Source organism: Schistocerca gregaria, chromosome X (assembly GCF_023897955.1).
Source record: "Schistocerca gregaria isolate iqSchGreg1 chromosome X, iqSchGreg1.2, whole genome shotgun sequence".
NCBI classification, from domain to species: domain Eukaryota; kingdom Metazoa; phylum Arthropoda; class Insecta; order Orthoptera; family Acrididae; genus Schistocerca; species Schistocerca gregaria.
Genome location: NC_064931.1, coordinates 48,571,654 through 48,593,127, shown reverse-complemented (window position 1 = coordinate 48,593,127; position 21,474 = coordinate 48,571,654). Strand labels below are relative to the sequence as shown.

Below are 21,474 nucleotides of genomic sequence, written 5' to 3'. Positions count from 1 at the left end.
CGGCAGATTTCCTGCATCGTGCTTCTGCATCTGAAGAAGATATGCCACTTCTCTATAAATATCGATGTGGCTCGAATCTCTAACCTTCTTTACTTTAAAAGGTATTAGAAGGAAGAAAAATCGGGGTCGACAGCCCGCTAATGTAGAGTTACAGAACACAGTTTTCCAAAATTCCTTCACCAAAGAAGATGCAGTAAATACTCTAGAATTCGAATCGAGAACAGCTGCCAACACGAGTAGCTTAGAAGTATATACCCTCGGTATAGCCAAGCAATTTACGTCACTCAATAAATAAGTCATTTGCTGCAAATTGTATACCATTTACGTCTGTTTCGGAGTATGTTGATTGAAATAGCTCCATTTTTAGCAGTCGTGTACAACCGCACTCTCGACGAAAGATCCATACTTACAGGCTGTCCAAGTGTTGGGTCGTCCGCATCAGTACTAAAATATCCCATTATATTTCGGTTGCATGATAGATCGCACAAATTTAGTGGTAGGCGATTCAACTAAATACCTAGGGACCTCAAATGCGAACTATTTAATTTGGAACAGTAACACAGTGTTGTGGGAAGGCGAACTGAAGACTGCGTTTTATTGACAGAACACTTACAAGGAGCAACAGATCTACTAAAAAGACTGCTTGCACCACGTATGTGTGTCCTCTTCTTGTGTATTACTCTGCGATATGGGATCCTTACGAGATGTTATTGACAGAGGAAATAGATGAAGTTCAAAGAAGAGCTGCTCGTTTCATATCATTGCAAAATAGGGACAGGGTGTTACGGATGTGATATGCGAGTTAGGGTTGGAATAATTAAAAGAAAGACTTTTTCTTTGCGGTGAGATCTTTTTACAAAATGTACTCACATTTACATGGGTAAAATAACCGTCATAATAATAAGACAAATTGGAGCTCGCAGTGAAAGATTTGAGTGTTACGGTAGTATGAACCCTCTTCTGAGCACTGCAGCGTTAATTGTGTAGTAGCTATGTAGATGTAGACATCGATTTATTTCAGTTGCTGAAAAATTGTGGACAATATAATTTAAATTACACATGTAATGCCAGTATAAGCTCCTTGCTCAGTTGTGTGTTCTTATGCCGCTGTGATAAATTTCGTATTCTAAAATGTAGTTTATTACGTCTCATATGTTGTACTTCGCAAATGTATATCTAAACTGTAAACCTGTAATGAATTGAGTTTATTATATTTTCTCCATAACTGGATTAGAAATGGGGAAGGGAAGGAGAGAAAGAGAGAGAGAGAGAGAGAGAGAGAGAGAGAGAGAGAGAGAGAGAGAGAGAGAGAGAGAGAGTTATAGTACTGAAGGATTCAGTCTTTGAACATTCTTCACAGAGAGACGTCGGATTTCGATGTGAAATTTCCGCAATATTTCGTCGGAGCAACTCACGGACATCTTCAGCTGTGGCGAACGCACTGCTGAGGCTGTGACCGAAACCACCTATGCCAGTGTGAGAAGGAAATGCGCAGGCGTACACGAGTCAAATTCGCAGGCCAATAGCGCAGATATGCAACACCTAAATTATCTCCATTCGAACATCGAGTTTACGTTGTAGATGGATAAAAACGGCGAACTATCGCTCCTGGGCATGTTATTGCGGAGAAAAAAGGATGGTACTTTGGGTAACGCTTTGTTCTGTAAACCGACACACACAGGCTTAGACTTACAGGCCACCATCTGTCACCATCTTGTATTTCTAGAGAATGGATATTCTGAACGGGAGATTGGCCCGGCGCGTGCTAGGCAAAGTGAAGAGCCTGAATGAAGTGAAGAACAAATAGGAGTGGTCTCCCTGCCATATGTCGGCGGAGTTTTTTCGAAGATAGGAAGATTATTGGTGAAACGTTAGGTTAAGTGCGTGTTATGCCCAACAACGAAACTCGGAACTCTTTTAGGCTGAGTGAAAGATGATTTTGGTATAAGAAGGCATGGCGTCTATAGCTGCGGGACGTCATACGTTGCACAAACGTGTCGCATCATGTAGGACAGATGCGTCGAACATCGACGACACACCCGTCTGGACCTGCCAGGAGGAAATCTTCAGTGGCTGAACATTGGCTCACTACTGAACACAGTATGCAGTACAAAAACATCACATTTCTGTCGTCGACGTCTTCTTATTGGGACAGCGTTAGTAAAGAAGCAGTAGAAGTACGCGGATCGACAAATGTGCGTAACAAGAAAACAGGATACCAACTCATCATCGAATGGGATCCAGCGCCGGCCATGTTAAAATCACAGTATAACACGAGCTGTCAGTGATTACGTAAGTGGTCTCAAATGTGCAGTCTGAATGTGCACACACGCCATCGCTAGTGCCGATTGTCCTATAGGCATTGTAATATCAATTATGACTTCCTATAAGGTAATCACTCTGACTCTTTAGCAGTATGGCATAAAATCCCCTCCATGACAGCAGAACGAAATAAGACAGCGGATTTGAAGAGAAAGGCAAAATGTACCGTAAGCCAACGAACTGAGAGATGTCATAGTTTTCCTTTAGAAGGAACCCATGAACAGCTTTGATTTCCACACTGGCCTCGATGAATGCGACTTTGGCTCAAAATCTGAAGGTGATCAACAAAGCTTCACTGTACAGCCTCATTGATTTTGCTTTCCAGAATGATTATCCCAGTGGATAGCGCTTCGCTTCATCCTTTTTAATCAGTCTTCAAACAATTTTTTCCAAGTGCCTTCCAGCAAATTGACAACTCGCTGGCAATTGGTTGCCCCAATTTCCGTAAGAATTGCAACCTCAAGAAAGATACAAGTGACAGAAATTAATCTTGGGTTATTAATAATGCATAACAGTACATGATCTTCCCGACTTCAAGAATTTCGTACCGTGTGAAGCTTGCTCATGATGCAGTCAGAGCATGTTGTTCTACGGAATTAAAAGAGGGCTTGCAAATGTTCCTAAGCGGCCCTCATGCACTCAGTTTTCTATTATAGTATCAACAGTGGTTCGTAGAGGACTGTGAGGAAAAAGTTGTTGACTAATCGTACCACAGACATACTTACTAGCTGACGATTCAGAGCATCACGAAGAAGCGCTAGTATTTGTGCGTTCGTTGAAGAAAACTCCGACATTCCTTACCACATTTACCTCGAAATTGTCCAGCTGAAATGTTCCATTTAGAACCATCTATTTGATGTATTGGTGATTATTCAGATTGCCCTTAATAAGATCAGTCTAGATTGCAACTTGTATCTAGTGGTTAATTCAAGCCAGTATATATATTCTGCCATTCTATAATGCAGCCTGAAGCCAGTAGCTTCTCGGTCAGATGCAAACCTCTCTGTAGGACAAAACAATACATTTTGCCACTGATCATGTCTGTGACAGCATTGGTGTCTGAGATATTTGTGTTTCTTGAACAGTTGGAAGAAACGTAATGGCATCCGTGCTATCAGTTCATTACGCATGAGATGACGTCATATAGAGCAAGGGAAGAACGGCTATATGCTCCAGTTTCTCGTATCTTCGTGGTCCTTTCGCGAAACGTACATTGGTGGAAGTAGAATCGTTCTGCAGTCTCCTTCAAATGCCGGCTCTTTAAATTTCGCGAAAAGAACGTCGTCTTTACTCCAGTGAATCCCATTTGAGTTCACAAAACATCTCCGTGATTCTTATGAGTTGATCGAACCTATCAGTATCAAATCTAACGGTTCGCCTCTGAAATGCATGCGTGTCCCCCCCCCCCCCTCCCCCCCAGTCGCTTAGGACTGTGAGCTGGCAAGAGATTGGCGATAAATGCGAGCAGAGTAAGGGGCCAAAGTCGTTCAGTGTTCTATGTAAATCGAATTGGGATTCCATCCGGACCTGGCGACTTACTTGTTTTCAGCTCTTTCAGTTGCTTCCCAACGCCACAAATACCTGTTACTGCGTCCTACATACGGTAGTATGTTGGACGTTCAAATGATGGCATGTTCGTCCGATCCTCTTATTTAAATGATTTCTTAAATGTGGAAATTTAAAACTTAGTCTCTCTCTCTCTCTCTCTCTCTCTCTCTCTCTCTCTCTCTCTCTCTCTCTCTCTCTCTCTACACTGACCAGAGTGCTCAACAAGTGACTGGATAGAAGCCTTCGATGGCGATTTTACGTAGGACCAGAATTTTCTCGGGAAAATCGTTTGCTGAGCTATGACGATGGGAACTGCATGCTTCACCCGGCGATCTGTTTACAAACGTGTTACTTCTGCTTGCCGCATTTGCGCGCTCTTCTTTTTTGAACCGACAGTACAGCAGTTTCTGCTTCCTCAACATTTTCCGAATTTGTTATTTGACGGCGGGTCTCTTCCCTCCTTAATCCACTTACTCGGCACGCACTTTTCCAGGATGCGATTTACAATCAGTTTAAACTTTGCTCGTAAGGCCTCTACGTCCATCATATTAGAACTGATGTTCATTCATTGTCTAAACTGGATGTTAAAACTGTGTATCTACTCTTTCTAACCTTCTTGAGGGTTTGGTAACTTGAGTAAACCATCCTCGCTGTGATATAATCACTATCCCGTGTCTGTATACCGACACTGTCTATAAGGTCAGGACTCTTTGTAGTTGCTGTCTAGCTACCTGTTCAGCACACGTTTTCGGTAAACGTGTTCAAAACAACTTCACTGTCCATACCACCTACAACGTCTAATCTACACTCGGTACGTCAGTCCCCTCCAACCGATATAGCACGATCAGGGTATTTCCATGCTACTGAGCGTAGACTTGCTTTGAATGATTCTAAAATGGTACCGGCGGAATCAGTTGGCCGGTAAAAACTGCAATAATTGAGTTCATACAGGTCTGTTACTCGCCTTCAGATAACTACAGAAAATCGGTTTCGACCTCGATAGACACAATATTTTTGTCGATTGCAACGAACGCTCCCCCAGTGCGGCATCTAACCTGTCGTTCCAGTATTCGTTCCGTGCCTTGCTAAAGATTACGGAGCTTTCTGCTTCAGGCTTCATCCAATTCTCCGTTCCGAGAATAATTTGAGCGTGACAGCTTGTATGGAGAGTAGGAACTTGTGTTACAAATACCTCGAAAATTTACACTGAATTAGTGTGAACAAAAAAGTAAAACTCAAGAGCAAAAGGGAAATAAACGAGTAGACAATGTGCGGCTCTGAATGAGAGAGCTCTGTTGCAAAATATCCACGACCAAATTGTAAATTTTTGTTACAGGTAGAGAGAGCTGTGAAATGCGTAATCATCATCATCGTCATGTGTTACAGTTTTATCGTAGCCGCCTCCCCTTCTGTTGTCAATAATCATGTTACTTGCACTTTTCTTTGTTAATAAACAATGGATTGAGTAAATATAAATATGACCACTGTTTGGCCGGAGGAACCAAAGAATGGTTAATTTGATTATTTAGTCACCTCTGTTAGTAACAGTGGCGATGGTTATAACTTAAGGATTGATGATACGTGGCTGAAATTCTTGGATTAAAAAATAAATATATATAAAATTTAGAATAGTATGCATATTGACTGTGTTTCATATGCTTACAAGAAGGCCAAAGCAAATTTAAATGGGGACTTTTCCATCTATCCTAGCAGATGATAAAAGTGTGGTAAAGTGCACCTGGACCAACATACCATTAAATTGAAGTTCGTGACTGTCCTGTCATGTGGTACAAGTTGGTTTGCTACATCTTGTCTGCCTGCTGCCATGTGTATGCGCTGTTTTACTCGCTGTCTGTGCAGAATATATATATATCAGTATTGATGCACTAGTTTTGTGTTACACTGACTGCAGCTACTTAATTGATAGTAGTTGTGTTTGACGCTACATTGTCAAATAATGAGGCTGGCTTCTTGTTTAGTTACTAACAGCAGAGTACAGGAATTGGAGAGGTACACCATTGTCTTAAAGCATAGTTAACACGTTACATTTCTTCAATTGTTGAACCATCAATTAACTTTTTGTGCTTTAATTTAAATCTTTAGATAATGTATATCATTTCAAGACATTTTTGGGTCCGGTGGTCAAGTATTTTAATTTTTTTTTACTGTTTATCATTTAGAGATGGCGGTCATTTTTGTTTCAGGCAGCAACCTGCTTCTTCCCAAGCATCTGCAGTTTTTTTTAATTATGTGTTAATGGGTTGCACTAGGCCTTCCAAATAAAAACCATTTAGTTTAGCACACTCTAGCCTACAAATTAAAACCATCACCTAGCTGAATGTATTGCTTAATATATTTTTAATAGCTAAAGTTACTGGTTCCAAATTTAAAAAAAGTCCCTCAATTTTTGAACAGTAGTTTTTCACAGGAGGAAAATTTCTTTCTTAATACTTTTGCGTTGTTACACTGTATAGTATAATTACTTTTTGGTGAGAAACTTACACTTAAAAATACACTTTAAAAAAAAACAAGTTTTGGGATTTTCTAATTTTTGATCTGCAGTATCTTTGTTGGGGGACTATCTAAAAGTCTGAAAATTTCGCACATAATAGATCTTTGTGATATCAAACTTCAGTAGAAATTTCAGGTTTGAGATTCAATTGGAAGTTACGAAAAAAAATCATAAATATGATTCAAAAATAAGTTTTTTTTTACATCTGTGATGTGTATACTAACGGAAAAGTACATCAATTATACAATTTAAATACATCAGATTAAAGTTACTAATGATTATTTGCTGAGACAATATTCTGCTTAAAGTTTCAGCAGGCTGGCAGACAGCATCTGCAAGTCTGTACTGGCTCACAGACAAACCTGTAAAAGTCAGTGTGTCGTCTTCTCCTTTTCACCAACTACCGTCCACTCACACCGAGTTAACTATAAGCTCTTGAAGTGTGAGTTGAAAAATGAGGTCTCATTGTTTTATTAGTATTCATATTAACGAAGCTTACCATAAAAGTGTATCGAGCATTTCGTAAGTACATTCCATTAATTGAAATTACACTGATGAAGAAAAAGTGTTGTTTTACGTAAGAGTTGTCTCAGAGGTTAAATAAACTTGCAAATACTCTGAAAAAAATTCGTAACCTTTTTGGCCAGCTGTGCTTGGACCCTTTCAAAAAACATTAGAAGCCTATAACAAAAGGTCTGAGAGAAATAACGGTTGATCATTATTCTAAAAATAAAAGCCGTCATCAATATAACACAAGGAAGGTCTTTGTGTACAAAATGTTGTTGTACGATGTTTATAGATAACAAAGATGGGGTAGTGACAGGCCAGATATAGAATTTTATGAATTACCAGAAACTATCAAAAAGTAGATTCAGCTTTCGAAATATTAACTGTGTTGTCTGCTAGTAAAATTAAAACACTAAACGATGAAAAAAGATTTTTGCCTTGAATGCAAGAAATGAGAAAGTGGCAGCTACAGTCGAAAAGAATTTGGGAGTTTCATTTCAAAAGCAAATTTGTACTAAACCACTTGTATGTTCTAAAAATTCACCAACCAGATTTTATGATTTGATAGAAAAGCTAAAAACTAAATGCTGTGTTTCTTGGAGTCGAGCAAAAGTTAGTGATTAATGTGTCAGAACATTTGGCATTCAGTAAAAGAAAGGGAATTTTCCTTCATTAGGAAAGAAAAATTCGTCTAATTTGATAGATGAAACCATGATTGCGAAGGTTTATGAGGATGACAATAACAGGTGTTTGATACCTGGCAAAAAAGGTCGTGTTACTGTGAAACAAAATGATACTAAGGTTCAAAGACAAAAAAGGTTAATACTGTACAATTTAAATGTGCTGTTCACTGAATTAAAAAAGAAAATCCTGACATTAAAATTGGGAGGTCGGAATTTTGCGACTTGAGACCAAAATAGTGTATTGTTAAGGGGCATCTCGCACCTATAACGTTTGCGTTTGTTTGTATCACCAGAATGTAAAGCTGGTGATAGACGGGGTTATCTTAGAGTGAACTGTAAAGACTTTTTGGAAGTTCTGGAATGCATTAATTGACAGTTACCGTTATATGATCATGGGATATCATCAAGGTTGTCGTAGGAAGCAGGCTTAACTTGACATGTTTGAAGAATAGGAAGAAGACGATTTGATGCCTGACAATACAGAATACAAACAATGGGTGACATAAGAATGGAAATGCTGACAGTCATAAAACCACGAGAATAGTTTCGTGAAGTGTTAGTAGCTAAGGAAAAATTCTGAAAAATGTATCATTTTATTTTGAAAGCTCAAGATAAATTTATGTAAGACGAAAAGCAAATCTTGGCAGTTGATGAATGCTTAGTTCAAATATTCGGAAAACAGTTCCATTGTTGGTCAAGACGAAGTACAAGGGCACCAGTGGGCAAAGAAAATGGCCACAATTTATCCGTTTGTGTTCTACACTCCTGGAAATTGAAATAAGAACACCGTGAATTCATTGTCCCAGGAAGGGGAAACTTTATTGACACATTCCTGGGGTCAGATACATCACATGATCACACTGACAGAACCACAGGCACATAGACACAGGCAACAGAGCATGCACAATGTCGGCACTAGTACAGTGTATATCCACCTTTCGCAGCAATGCAGGCTGCTATTCTCCCATGGAGATGATCGTAGAGATGCTGGATGTAGTCCTGTGGAACGGCTTGCCATGCCATTTCCACCTGGCGCCTCAGTTGGACCAGCGTTTGTGCTGGACGTGCAGACCGCGTGAGACGACGCTTCATCCAGTCCCAAACATGCTCAATGGGGGACAGATCCGGAGATCTTGCTGGCCAGGGTAGTTGACTTACACCTTCTAGAGCACGTTGGGTGGCACGGGATACATGCGGACGTGCATTGTCCTGTTGGAACAGCAAGTTCCCTTGCCGGTCTAGGATTGGTAGAACGATGGGTTCGATGACGGTTTGGATGTACCGTGCCCTATTCAGTGTCCCCTCGACGATCACCAGAGGTGTACGGAAAGTGTAGGAGATCGCTCCCCACACCATGATGCCGGGTGTTGGCCCTGTGTGCCTCGGTCGTATGCAGTCCTGATTGTGGCGCTCACCTGCATGGCGCCAAACACGCATACGACCATCATTGGCACCAAGGCAGAATCGACTCTCATCGCTGAAGATGACACGTCTCCATTCGTCCCTCCATTCACACCTGTCGCGACACCACTGGAGACGGGCTGCACGATGTTGGGGCGTGAGCGGAAGACGGCCTAACGGTGTGCGGGACCGTAGCCCAGCTTCATGGAGACGGTTGCGTATGGTCCTCGCCGATACCCCAGCAGCAACAGTGTCCCTAATTTGCTGGGAACTGGCAGTGCGGTCCCCTACTGCACTGCGTAGGATCCTACGGTCTTGGCGTGCATCCGTTCGTCGCTGCGGTCCGGTCCCTGGTCGACGGGCACGTGCACCTTCCACCGACCACTGGCAACAACATCTATGTACTGTGGAGACCTCACGCCCCACGTGTTGAGCAATTCGGCGGTACGTCCACCCGGCCTCCCGCATGCCCACTATACACCCTCGCTCAAAGTCCGTCAACTGCACATACGGTTCACGTCCACGCTGTCGCGGCATGCTACCAGTGTTAAAGACTGCGATGGAGCTCCGTATGCCATGGCAAACTGGCTGACACTGACGGCGGCGGTGCACAAATGCTGCGCAGCTAGCGCCATTCGACGGCCAACACCGCGGTTCCTCGTGTGTCCGCTGTGCCGTGCGTGTGATCATTGCTTGTACAGCCCTCTCGCAGTGTCCGGAGCAAGTATGGTGGGTCTGACACACCGGTGTCAATGTGTTCTTTTTTTCATTTCCAGGAGTGTATTATAATGATCAAGATAAACCAAAGAACTAGAGTTTTTGTCATGAATTACGACCTTGAGTGCAACACTACAGCACTCCACGCTTTTCAGCTGCAATTAACAAACTAAATAGAACTATATCATATATATATTACAAGATTATTTTGGACTTGATGTGGAATGGAACGTTTGCATGTTATGTCGTGGGAAGAACATGTGTGATGGCATGGAGATGCAACAAATCAAGCTGTCACAAAAGCTACACAGTGGCGGATCTGTGGGGAAGAGATCTTGACACCCCAAGAAATCATTAAATTCTTTAAAGAATAGATACAAGGAATTACCTGTGTTTTTGTAAATTTTGGGGAAATACAAGAATGTTACGCCAATGTTCTGAAGGAAAGAGATGCCGGTTGTCATAAGATTAAAACCCCCCGATCTTTTAATTGTTTTATATCCCAGTCACACAACTTGCTCAAGAGTAAGATCACATCTGCATCCACTTATAGTGAACTTTACCTCTTTTGAATTTGTACCACTGACACTTCAAAATAAAGACATAGTGGCTTATGTTTATGATAAACAGTGGTGGATTACCAAAGTTGATAATATTGCTTGTCAACACGAAGATGTGCATGTTACATTTTACCACCCACCAGGACCATGTACCTCCTTCAGAAAAGTTGAGAAGGATGAAGTTTGGTTGCCAGTTAGAAATGTACTGAACAAGCTGTCTCCCCTAGAATTTACAACCACAACTGGGTGAACTTTTAACCTAATGCCCAAACTAAGTGAAGAAATCAGATGTTCAGTGAATGATGATGTAGAAACAAATAAATTGAGAACAAAACAATGTAATCAGTTGGCTAGTTTTCAAAAAAATAACAGTTAATCATAGACATGTTTAAATTATATGACTGATATACTTCATTGCACTAGCCCAGATATTGCAAATGTTAAAAAATGTATTTTTGACTCATATTTGTAAATTTTCTTCATAACTTTCAACTCAATCTAGAGGTTGAAATTTATACTGAAAATTGATATCATAAAGGTCTATTCCATGTGTAATTTTCAGATTTTTCTCTCATCCTCTGACAAAGATATTGCTGGTCAAAAAATGAAAAAGTCAAGAATTTTGTTTTTTAAAATAGTGTATTTTTTAAGTGTAAGCTTCTCACCTTCAATACTCTCTAAAGCTTAAGTATGTTATATAGTGTAATAGCACAAAAATATTAAGGCAGAGAAATTACTCCTTCTGTAGAAACTACTGTTAGCTAGTAAAAATATATTAAGGAATATCTTCAGCTAGATGATGATGGTTTTAATTTATAGTCCTGACTGTGGTGAAAAGCCTTGGGCAAATTATTACTGAATAAATAAAAATACAACAGATGCAAAAAAAACTGGTACAGAAATGGCTGCCATTTCTACATGATAAACAATTTAAAAAAATTTAAAATATTTTTTAGTCTGCTAGACACTAGGGAACTCACCCATCAAATATCACTTTTTTTCTCAGATGATCAAACTGCTAGTTATTGTTTTCATTGACCACTTGGTATGCATTGGCCCTTCTAGATTATACTTTTACTTCCATTGATCACTTGAAAATCCCTGACTTATAAGAATAAAATCTTACGTTTGTAATTTCTGAAATATATGTTGCAGGTGGATCAAGTCAGCATCCATCAGGTCATCAGTTCCTCATCCCTTTACATATACCACTGTCAGCAGCTGCTAACGGGTTGCCGAGTGAAGCAGCAGACCTCTCCAAATCGAGAAAATGATGCCGGTTGAATCACTTGGTAAAATGTATTTCAGGGTGCATTATTCAATGATGAGAGTTATGTTTTGTGGGGTGATTTCAGGAAAATGCAAAAGGTGTGAAAATAAGTGACTGTAGAGAGCTGGTATACAGTGATGTAACTGAGTAGACATTGTGGAAAGAGACTGGATTTTCTTTCTCTTCGTTCCCCGTACATTGTCATTTTTTATGTATGGATCTGGTTGCAATTAATTTTAATTGGAAATGGATAAAATGCTCAAGTGAAAGAAGTAAGGTATTGAAAATAATAATAATAATAATAATAATATATACATAAATATATATAAATAGATCATTTATTATTGTTAATGAAGTTGTTGTTATAACAGTGTTCAGTATGTGTAACACACAAGCATGTAAGTCTCCTTTGGGATCTACATTACTGTAGTATTTTAATTCTTAGGAATCACATCCTGCAGTTTAACTCAAATTTGAAGGGTTTCATTGTTTATTCCATAATAAATGCATGTCATACTATGTCAGTCACTTCAGCTCCTTGGACTTATATCTCACAAGATTATCTTTTTTTGTGTATTTATTTCTTAAATCCATTATGTGTTGCAACTGTGGGGACTGAAGTTTCTGCTGATCATCCTTGTTATAGCATGGTTCAGCATCCTGAGGTCTCTGTAGGTTATTTAGTGGGAGATGTGTAGAAACCTCATCTGCCACTACGTGGTACTGAAATGTGCTCTGTTTGTGCCAATGCTTGGTGCTGTTTTCCATAACCTGCTTATGTGCCCAACACCTGGAACATAATAATTACTGTTAGGTGTGATTATTCACTTAAAAGAAAAAATAGTGGTGGTTTCAGGAATATATATGCTTTTGATTTATCAGACACATGTATTTCACTCACATCAGTAGTCAGAGCTAGTGATGTGTAGGTTCAACACTTCTCAGGAGTTAACAGATACGTTTACTCTCTGTCAGTATTTTCTCTCTGTGTTGGAAAATGAAACTCTGATTTAAAAGACATTTGCACATTCAAAATTGTTTCCTGTTAATTCTACCTTTTCAGCCTCTGTAGTTGATACTGTGTTTAGCAGAGGGTCTTATTTTAGGGTCTTTACAACTGACTTCATACGATCATTTAAACCAGAGTATTTGATTTGTTGCTGCTGCTGCTGATGAAGATAGCAATTATACCGTGAGTAATCTGAAGCTTGTTGCAAATGAAAAAAATTTTTCTTCTTCGTATGTTTCAGATTAAGGGGTATGTGATATTTTAAAACTTGTATTCTGAGGCTCCATTAGAAGAATATAGCTCATAACTGTGTGTTTGCTTGATGATGTCACTTCAGTAATGTACTCAATAGTAACAAAATAATCAAATTGGAAGTTTCTAAATCATTGATTTGATAGTAGGAGAAGGAATGAAGGAAATTAAAATGTAATAAGATAATAAGGACCAGAAAGAGAAGAGTGGCCACAATAAACCTACTGGTAAAAGTGATATAATGTACAAAAGAGTAACCCAAGAATTTGATACTGTTCAGTGGCAATATGAACCATGTCTAGTCTCAATAACACCAACTACTGAACACATATATAACAAGTGTACTGGAATGTGTGTCTTTTGCCTCAAAACAGGATATGCATTCTAGTGTAGCTAAGGGGTAAATCCTAACTCATAATATTTTCCCTGTGAAGACCATTGCAGAATTAAGAGAATGGGATTGCAGTATGTGTGTTTTATTTGTTATTCAAGTAAATGAGAGCATACTGGTGCACCTCAGTAGCTGAATGGTTAGTGTTGCTGCTTTCAATATTTTCAGAAAATGGTCATTCATCACTGCAGGACCACCAGATAACTGAGTGGACAGAAAAACATGGAAAGGTTAATAACTTTTTAGGAAAACTGAAAGTTTGCTTAAAAATCAAGGAATAATAAGTGAGGAGGTTTTGTTGTACCTTAGTATAAATATTTCTAGAAGTAATGTTTGGCTTTAATGCAATGATATTGTCATTACAAGTGGATCATTAGTTCTCTTGCAGGAGCACGAGGAATAGCTGGAGGAATATAAGGAAGTGGACTACAATAATGACACTGAGGAGGAGGAGCAAGAGAAGGGGGAGTAGGAGTAGGATGAGGGGGGGGGGAGGAGTAGGAGCAGCAGGAGGGGGGGGGGGGAGAATAAAGTTGACCATGAGCATGAAGAGGGAACTCTTTTGAAATTTGGTGTATTGGTTCATAGAACTAACGGAAAACCTAAATCTAGATAGAGTGTAATTATGAACTTCAAATTTCATTTTAAGAGCACTGCATTAGGTATGTTCTTCCTGCAGGTGGTCCATTCCTGCCTTCCTACAGAATGTCAAGTGACTCATCCAGATAACTGCAATGTAGATTCTGAACATTATGCAAATTTATGCTTACCAAGCACTTACAGCAATGCTGAAGGTGGAGGTCATGTAAAAATTAGAAAGACTGTAGCACAGTTAGTAACTACTAAGTGTTCTGATGTAATATGTAAATGTGGTAAAATATTAAAGACCAGAAATCAACAAAATATTTTGAATAATTAGCAGGTGCAAGTGCTTGCATGTTATAGATTGGGCAGTACCCAAGTACTGTTTAGCTCTTTACATTAATTCCTTTGTACTGATGTGTGATGATGATAAATATGGCAATAGTAGAGATGAGAGAGGGGATATGTGGGAGATGAACACTACCGCACACACTGCACAGTGGAATGGTTACAATATGACATCCTATAGGTACATATGCACCACATTTCTGGGACAGTTTGTCTCATGTTATTAATAATTATTTTATCACATTAATTATTTCCCATATGTTGGACATAATCTGAGAGCTACTTCTGATTCTCTTAAATAAAATAGCTTTGTAATTGTCAGACTGCATTGGAAGAGGGGGAGCCAGGGAGTGTTGTTTGTGTGCAACCATCTACATACATACTCCGCAATCCGCCATACAGTGCGTGGCGGACAGTACCTCGTACCACAACTAGCATCTTCTTTCGCTGTTCCACTCCCAAACAGAACGAGGGAAAAATTAATGCATATATGCCTCTGTACGAGCCCTAATCTCTTCGTAGTCTTTCTATGAAATATAAGTTGGCGACAGTAAAATTATACTGCAGTCAGCCTCAAATGCTGGTTCTCTAAGTTTCCTCAGTAGCGATTCATGAAAAGAATGCCTCCTTTCCTCCAGACTCTCCCACCCAAGTTCGTGAAGGATTTCTGTAACACTCGCATGATGATCAAACCTACCAGTAACAAATCTAGCATCCCACCTCTGAATTGCTTCTATGTCCTCCCTCTATCCGTCCTGATAGGGATCCCAAACGCTCGAGCAGTACTCAAGTATAGGTCGTATTAGTGTTTTATAAGCGGTCTCCTTTACAGATGAACCACATCTTCCCAAAATTCTACCAATGAACCGAAGACGACTATCCGCCTTCCCCACAACTGTCATTACATGCTTGTCCCACTTCATATTGCTCTGCAATGTTATGCCCAAATATTTAATCGACGTGACTGTGTCAAGCGCTACACTACTAATGGAGTATTCAAACATTACGGGATTATTTTTCCTATTCATCTGCATTAATTTACATTATCTATATTTAGAGTTAGCTGCCATTCTTTACACCAATCACAAATCCTGTCCAAGTCATCTTGCATCCTCCTACAGTTGCTCAAGGACGACACCTTCCTGTACACCACAGCATCATCAGCAAATTGCCACACACTGCTATCCACCCTATCCAAAAGATCATTTATGTAGATAGAAAACAACAGCGGACCTTCCACACTTCCCTGGGGCACTCCAGATGATACCCTCACCTCCGATGAACACTCACCATAAAGGACAACATACTGGGTGCTATTACTTAAGAAATCTTCGAGCCACTCACATATTTGGGAACCAGTCCCATATGCTTGTACCTTAGTTAGGAGTCTGCAGTGGGGCACCGAGTCACGCTTTCCGGAAGTCAAGAAATATGGCATTCGTCTGATACCCTTCATCCATGGTTCGCAAGATATCATGTGAAAAAAGGGCGAGCTGCATTTCACAGGAGCGATGCTTTCTAAAGCTGTGCTCATGCATGGACAACAACTTCACTGTCTCAAGGAAATTCATTATATTCGAACTGAGAATATCTTCGAGAATCCTGCAACAAATCGATGTGAAGGATATTGGTCTGTAATTTTGAGGATCCATCCTTTTACCCTTCTTATATACAGGCGTCACCTGCACTTTTTTCCGGTCGCTGGGGACTTTACATTGGGCAAGAGATTCGTGATAAATGCAAGCCAAGTAAGGAACCAATGCTGTAGAGTACTCTTTGTAAAACTGAATTGGAATCCCATCAGGACCTGGCGATTTATTTATTTTCAACCCATTCAGCTGATTCACAACATCAGGGATGTATATCACTATGTCCTCCACACAGGAATCTGTACGAGACTCAAACGGCGGTATGTTTGTGCGATCCTCCTGTGTGAAAGATTTCTCAAATGCTAAATTTAAAATTTCAGCTTTTGTTTTGCTGTCTTCCATTGCCAGACCAGACTGATCAGGGAGTGACTAGATGGAAGCCTTTGACCCACTTACCGATTTTACGTAAGACCAGAATTTCCTTGGGTTTTCAGCAAGATCTTTTGCTAAGGTATGATTGTGGTAGTGGTTGTATGCTTTGCGCATCGCCCATTTTACAGCAGCACGAATCTCTACTAACTTTTGCCTGTTCTCATTCTCCCGATCTTTCTTGTACTGCGAGTGCAACTGTCTTTGCTTCCTGAGCATTCTCCGAATTGCGCTGTTAAACCACAGTGGGTCTTTTCCGTCTGTAACTCACTTTTTCGCCACATACTTCTCCAATGCGTGATTTACAAAGTGTTTCAAATTTGCCCATAATTCTTCCACGTCCATCATACCGGAAGTAAATGAAGTCAATTCATTTAGTAAGTGGGATGCTAACAACTGCTTATCTGCTTTTTCTAGTAAGAATACTCTCCTAGCCTTCTTGACTGACTTTTTAACTTTTGTAACATTAGTCGTAATGAAAACATCATGATCACTAATCACTGTCTCAACACTGACACCATTGATCAGGTTTGGTCTGTTCGTGACTACCAGATCTAAAATATTTCCATTACTCGTTGGCTGTCGATTTAGCTGCTTAAGGCAGTTTTTGGATAATGTATTCAAAAGTAATTGACATGACGGCTTGTCTGTACCACCTGTAATGAATCCATAGACATCCCAGTCTACACTAGGTAGGTTGAAGTCGCCTCCGACTAATATAGCATGATCCAGCTACTTCTGCGATACAGAGTGTAGACTCCTTTTGAATGATTCTAGATCTGTCACGGTGGAACCTGGTGGCCAGTAATAACACCCAACATTTAACTTTATTTCTCCTAGCCCTGTTAAACGTGTCCAGATATGGATAACAAGACTTTGCATTTACCTTCTAATCAAGCACAGCAGTGAGTACATGATATTGAAAAAAGAACTAAAATTTATTCACTGAATGTCAATGACAGTTATTTTAATTGAAATATAGACGTGCTTGTAGCTTCTGGGTGCTCTGTACAGGACATGAACCATTCTAGCTAAAGCTTTCCCTTTATTGAATTAAAACATTTCTCCAAATCAGAGGATTATTTATAATGAAAATAATAGTGGTTTCTGATGGCTCATGATGCATACTATATCCACATTTTTTAATTTGGTAGATCAAAAAAGATACCTGTAGTGGGAGGAGAAAACACGCACAAAAAATATGGAAATACACAAGCTTTCAGGGTCACTGACTTCTTCTTGTGACAGAGGTGCTGAAGGGAAATGAGGAGGGATGAAGATAAAGGACTGGGAAGGTTTAGGAAATGGGGAAAGTTATGGAAATGAAACCCAGAACCACCTCCTCCTCCTCCTCCTCCTCCTCCTCCTGATGCTCCTGCAATGCTTCCTGTTTCTCCAGAGGCTCCTGCTCCTGCAGTGATTTTTTACCCTTGAGCAATTCCTGCGTCTCCCCCAATTCTTGCTTCTCCAAGAGAGGACTAAGATAACAGTTCATTATGTTATGGCTGCTAAAAATTAGTGTCTCCTTCAGACTACAAAGCTAGATTGACATCCCTTCAACAATGATGTCATCAGAGATAGAGCACAGACTCGGAGCTTGGATTAGGGGGGATGGGTAGGGAAGGAAATTGGCCATGTCCTTTTGAAAGAAACCATCCTCACATTTGTCTAAAGTTATGTTGGGGGAGCTATGAAGAAGCCTAAGTCAGTAAACCAGGACAGAGATTTGAAGCTAGGTCTTCTTGAATGTAACTCCAGTGTCTTTATGCTCCATCCGTTCACTTGATCAGACTAGAGCAGCCACTTCTCATAAATTCCATTTAGAGTTAGAATTTCAGAAATAATTGGAGAGATTTTGACACTTCAATTTGCATAGTAATTGGAACAGAAAATGTCTTTAAAAATGTAATGACTGTATGTTATTGATGACCAGGAGTCCCTGTCTGGGGAAGTTTGGCCAAGTTAAAAGTCTTTTCTCTTGAAGCTACATTGGGTGACTTGCATGTCGATGATGATGGCAACACAACACCCAGTCCCTGAGCAGATAAAATCTCCGACCCGGCCGGGAATCAAACCTGGGCCCACTGCATGACAGTCAGACTTGCTGACCTCTCAGCTAAGGGGGCGACTTTCATTTGATCCACACTCTGCACCTTTAGTTGAATGATGATAATGATATCTCTCTCTCTCTCTCTCTCTCTCTCTCTCTCTCTCTCTCTCTCTCTCTCTCTCTCTGTCTGTGTGTGTGTGTGTGTGTGTGTGTGTGTGTGTGTGCGTGGGGGGGGGGGGGGGCGCGCGCTTGGAGAAACACTCTCCAGTTTGGGTATGCACGTGAAAAATAAACTCGCTATGCATGCTTGTGTCTCATAATCCATTAAATTACATTTATTATATGGTCAAATATTAGCAAATGAAAAGTTTAAGTGGATGGTATTTACAATCCACAATGACCACTACCATAAACCTAACTGCACACCACAAAAAGTGAATGCACTATCATCATGTCATCTTCCTAATATATCGCCCTATATTTTGGAAAGTGACCAGCCTTAGGTACCATATCCACTTTGTTTCCTTCTAATATGTGTCAAGAAAATTCAATACCAAAGTTTCTTCGTGGACTAGTGGAGACAGCAAAAGAAACAAGTGAACATAGCATCTTCTATTTAAATGTGTGCAGATATTTCAGAAATAAAATGGAGGGATGGGACAGTTGCTTTGCCCATTGCATTGAAAGGGTACTGTGATGCCTAATTTAGAGATTTAGAAGAAGACAGAAAAATTTTGCTATGGAGCTTCTCATTTTCTGTGACCATTCATGGTCATACATGCATGCATTCTGCGATTTTTTTGTTTCATATAAGGTGATGGAGGAACAAAATTATTTAGTGCTTAAATCAGGAATAATCCATCAAGTTGAAGTGGCTGATTTTTATTTTCCTGCATCTGTTATGAACATTCAGATCAGCTTGTATAAAAGGTATCAGTACACCTGTTTTATTTATGTTATTAGTACTTTGTAATGTCATGCAGTTAGTATACAAATCTAATTTTATTTTGAATGAAGCCAAATATATCGAAGCTCTGCATTTTGTACTGATTGCTATGTTTACTTCCATTCATGAGAGTTTTGCAAACTATATTTTTAACCTATTTTTGTGCAGAGCATAAAATTAAAGCTGCAAAGTTTTAAAATAAAGGCCATATGATAGCTCATTAGTAATTTGAATTACTTTTATGTCTGTTAGTACTTAATACATGATTGTTTTCATTATCTGCAATTGAACTGCATACAGAGACTTAGAAGGATATACTGCAGAAATAAATGGGAACCTACATCTTGAAGAAATAATGTATCATTGAAGTTATATTGATACTTGTACAATATAATTGATAGGTAACTTAATTAACAATATTTATTAATATAAAAGCTTCACCAACTTCCATTAACATTTGTTTCCTTTTTTAATGTAAGTATGCTGAAAAGTAATATCATGCTTAATTTGGAACAAAATTGGCCATGTATTTCTTGAACAAAAATTATTTCATGACATGCCTCTTATCTGTCACTTCTTATTAATACATTGAAGCTTTATTGGGGTTTCAGAAGTATTTCATGTCATAATAAAATCCAGGGTAATAGGAAAAGTGTAAAATTACTGTTGCTTTCTGTAATTGCTTCAAAGTTATGAACTGCTAACGAAGAGTGTACAAACTTTTTTAGAGAATTTGTAGGTGGAAACCATTTTGTGATCCCCAGCAATCTCATTGCTTGTGTGTTGAATAAACCTCTGTATATTACTTGTGCACTGATATTTTGTATTTTGATAAAAAAAAACATGAAATTAGCTCATTTATTGTGTGCTAGATTCTGATAAGTGAAAGTTCTCAAATGAAATAAAAGTGAAATTTTATAAATGAATAGTCCCTAATGGCTTCCACATTTCAGTGATTTGTTTGGGACCTGTTGGCAGTGATCAACCCCAAAGGAATTGAGTGATATACTATCTCTGATGACAGTGTAATGATGTTTTTTGTAATGTTTACACATTATTGCATTTCGTATTATGCTTAGTAGCTTTTTTAAAACTGCATTTTATGTAACTATATCCTTTTGGTTGTGTGAGACACTCAGATTTTACACCAAATAGTCTGTGATGTCGACTGATATACCTAATTATACTGTAATCACATTTTAAACTCGACATGGAGAGGAAAGAAATTAATAATTTGCCCTTGTGTGGCCGGTAGCTGAAATCGCATAAGCCAGTTCCACTGTATATCACAGATGGCAAGGCAATAATTTAAGAAAAAATACAGTGTTATTGTCTGGATAGACACTGAAGTTCTTTATGAAAAGGAATGAACAAATGTATTGCCCTTATGCATTTGTCATGCTGGAGATAACATCAATGACACTATCCAGAAACAGCAGAAGTCCCATAAGTGTACACATACTGAATGCTCTAAAGCTTGTAATATAAAATATTTTTCAGTACTTGGCAGTAAGTTTATTATTAAAAAAGTGAGCTTTGTGGAAACTCCAGCTCTTCGTACCAGCACTTTTCATGCCATTACATTGTGAGGTAGCTCAGTATGTTTTTGATGGGGGATGAGTGAATGAAAATGTCACAATTCTAATATAAAAATTATGTTCTTGTACTGAGTTCTGTGCAAATACACAAAAGTGAAATAGGCCCTGTGATGTTTAGTTAAGTTAATTTGGATTTCAGCAGAATACAGTATCAGTCAGCAGCAAGAATACCAGCCCAGACATTGCACACCATTCTTTCCATATTTAAGTATGCAGCCTATAACATAGGATTAAAAAAGAAAGGAAGTAACAGATTTCTTCTTGTTAATAACATCTGAAGAATATTTTGGAAAGCACCTTAAGAAACAAGAAAAGCAGTCTAGAGGAAGGAATGGCATTTCAAATAATACAGAATGGAAAAGTCATTAACAGTTGTTTTTGAGGTACGCAATTATTGTATGGAAAATACAAAATCTTTTTTTATGTGACTGAATACTTCTTAGCAAACTTCACAATGCTGCTGTTGTAAATTCGCAGTCAGTGCTAATGTGCATATATACATATATATATACACATATATATCTTAATAATATTTTAAGCAAACATCATATGGTTCACTATTTACTTCCAAATACAAATAATGTATGTATTATAATGGAAATATAGGTACACCAATGAAAGTGCAGCGAATCTGGCAAACTTCTCCCTTCTGAAAGACAAGCTCAGTTTTTTATTTATTTTTGCTTTCATCGACATGTTATATTTAATTTGGTATTCATTTCTTGGAGGAACAGCAGAATATTTTCACATGATTGTAGGT

General features: G+C 39.0%; 1 protein-coding gene across 4 annotated transcripts in view; it reads left to right on the top strand.

The window, feature by feature from the left end:
* LOC126297517 (serum response factor homolog) overlaps positions 1 to 20,527 on the top strand; it is a 256,685-nt gene extending 236,158 nt beyond the window's left edge. For all 4 annotated transcript variants that reach the window (XM_049988408.1, XM_049988406.1, XM_049988407.1 and 1 more), the window contains one exon: positions 11,406 to 20,527. In XM_049988408.1, coding sequence (XP_049844365.1) covers positions 11,406 to 11,524 — 119 coding nt within the window. In that variant the 3' untranslated portion in view covers positions 11,525 to 20,527. The remainder of the gene's footprint in view (positions 1 to 11,405) is intronic.
* Positions 20,528 to 21,474: the final 947 nt, after the last annotated feature.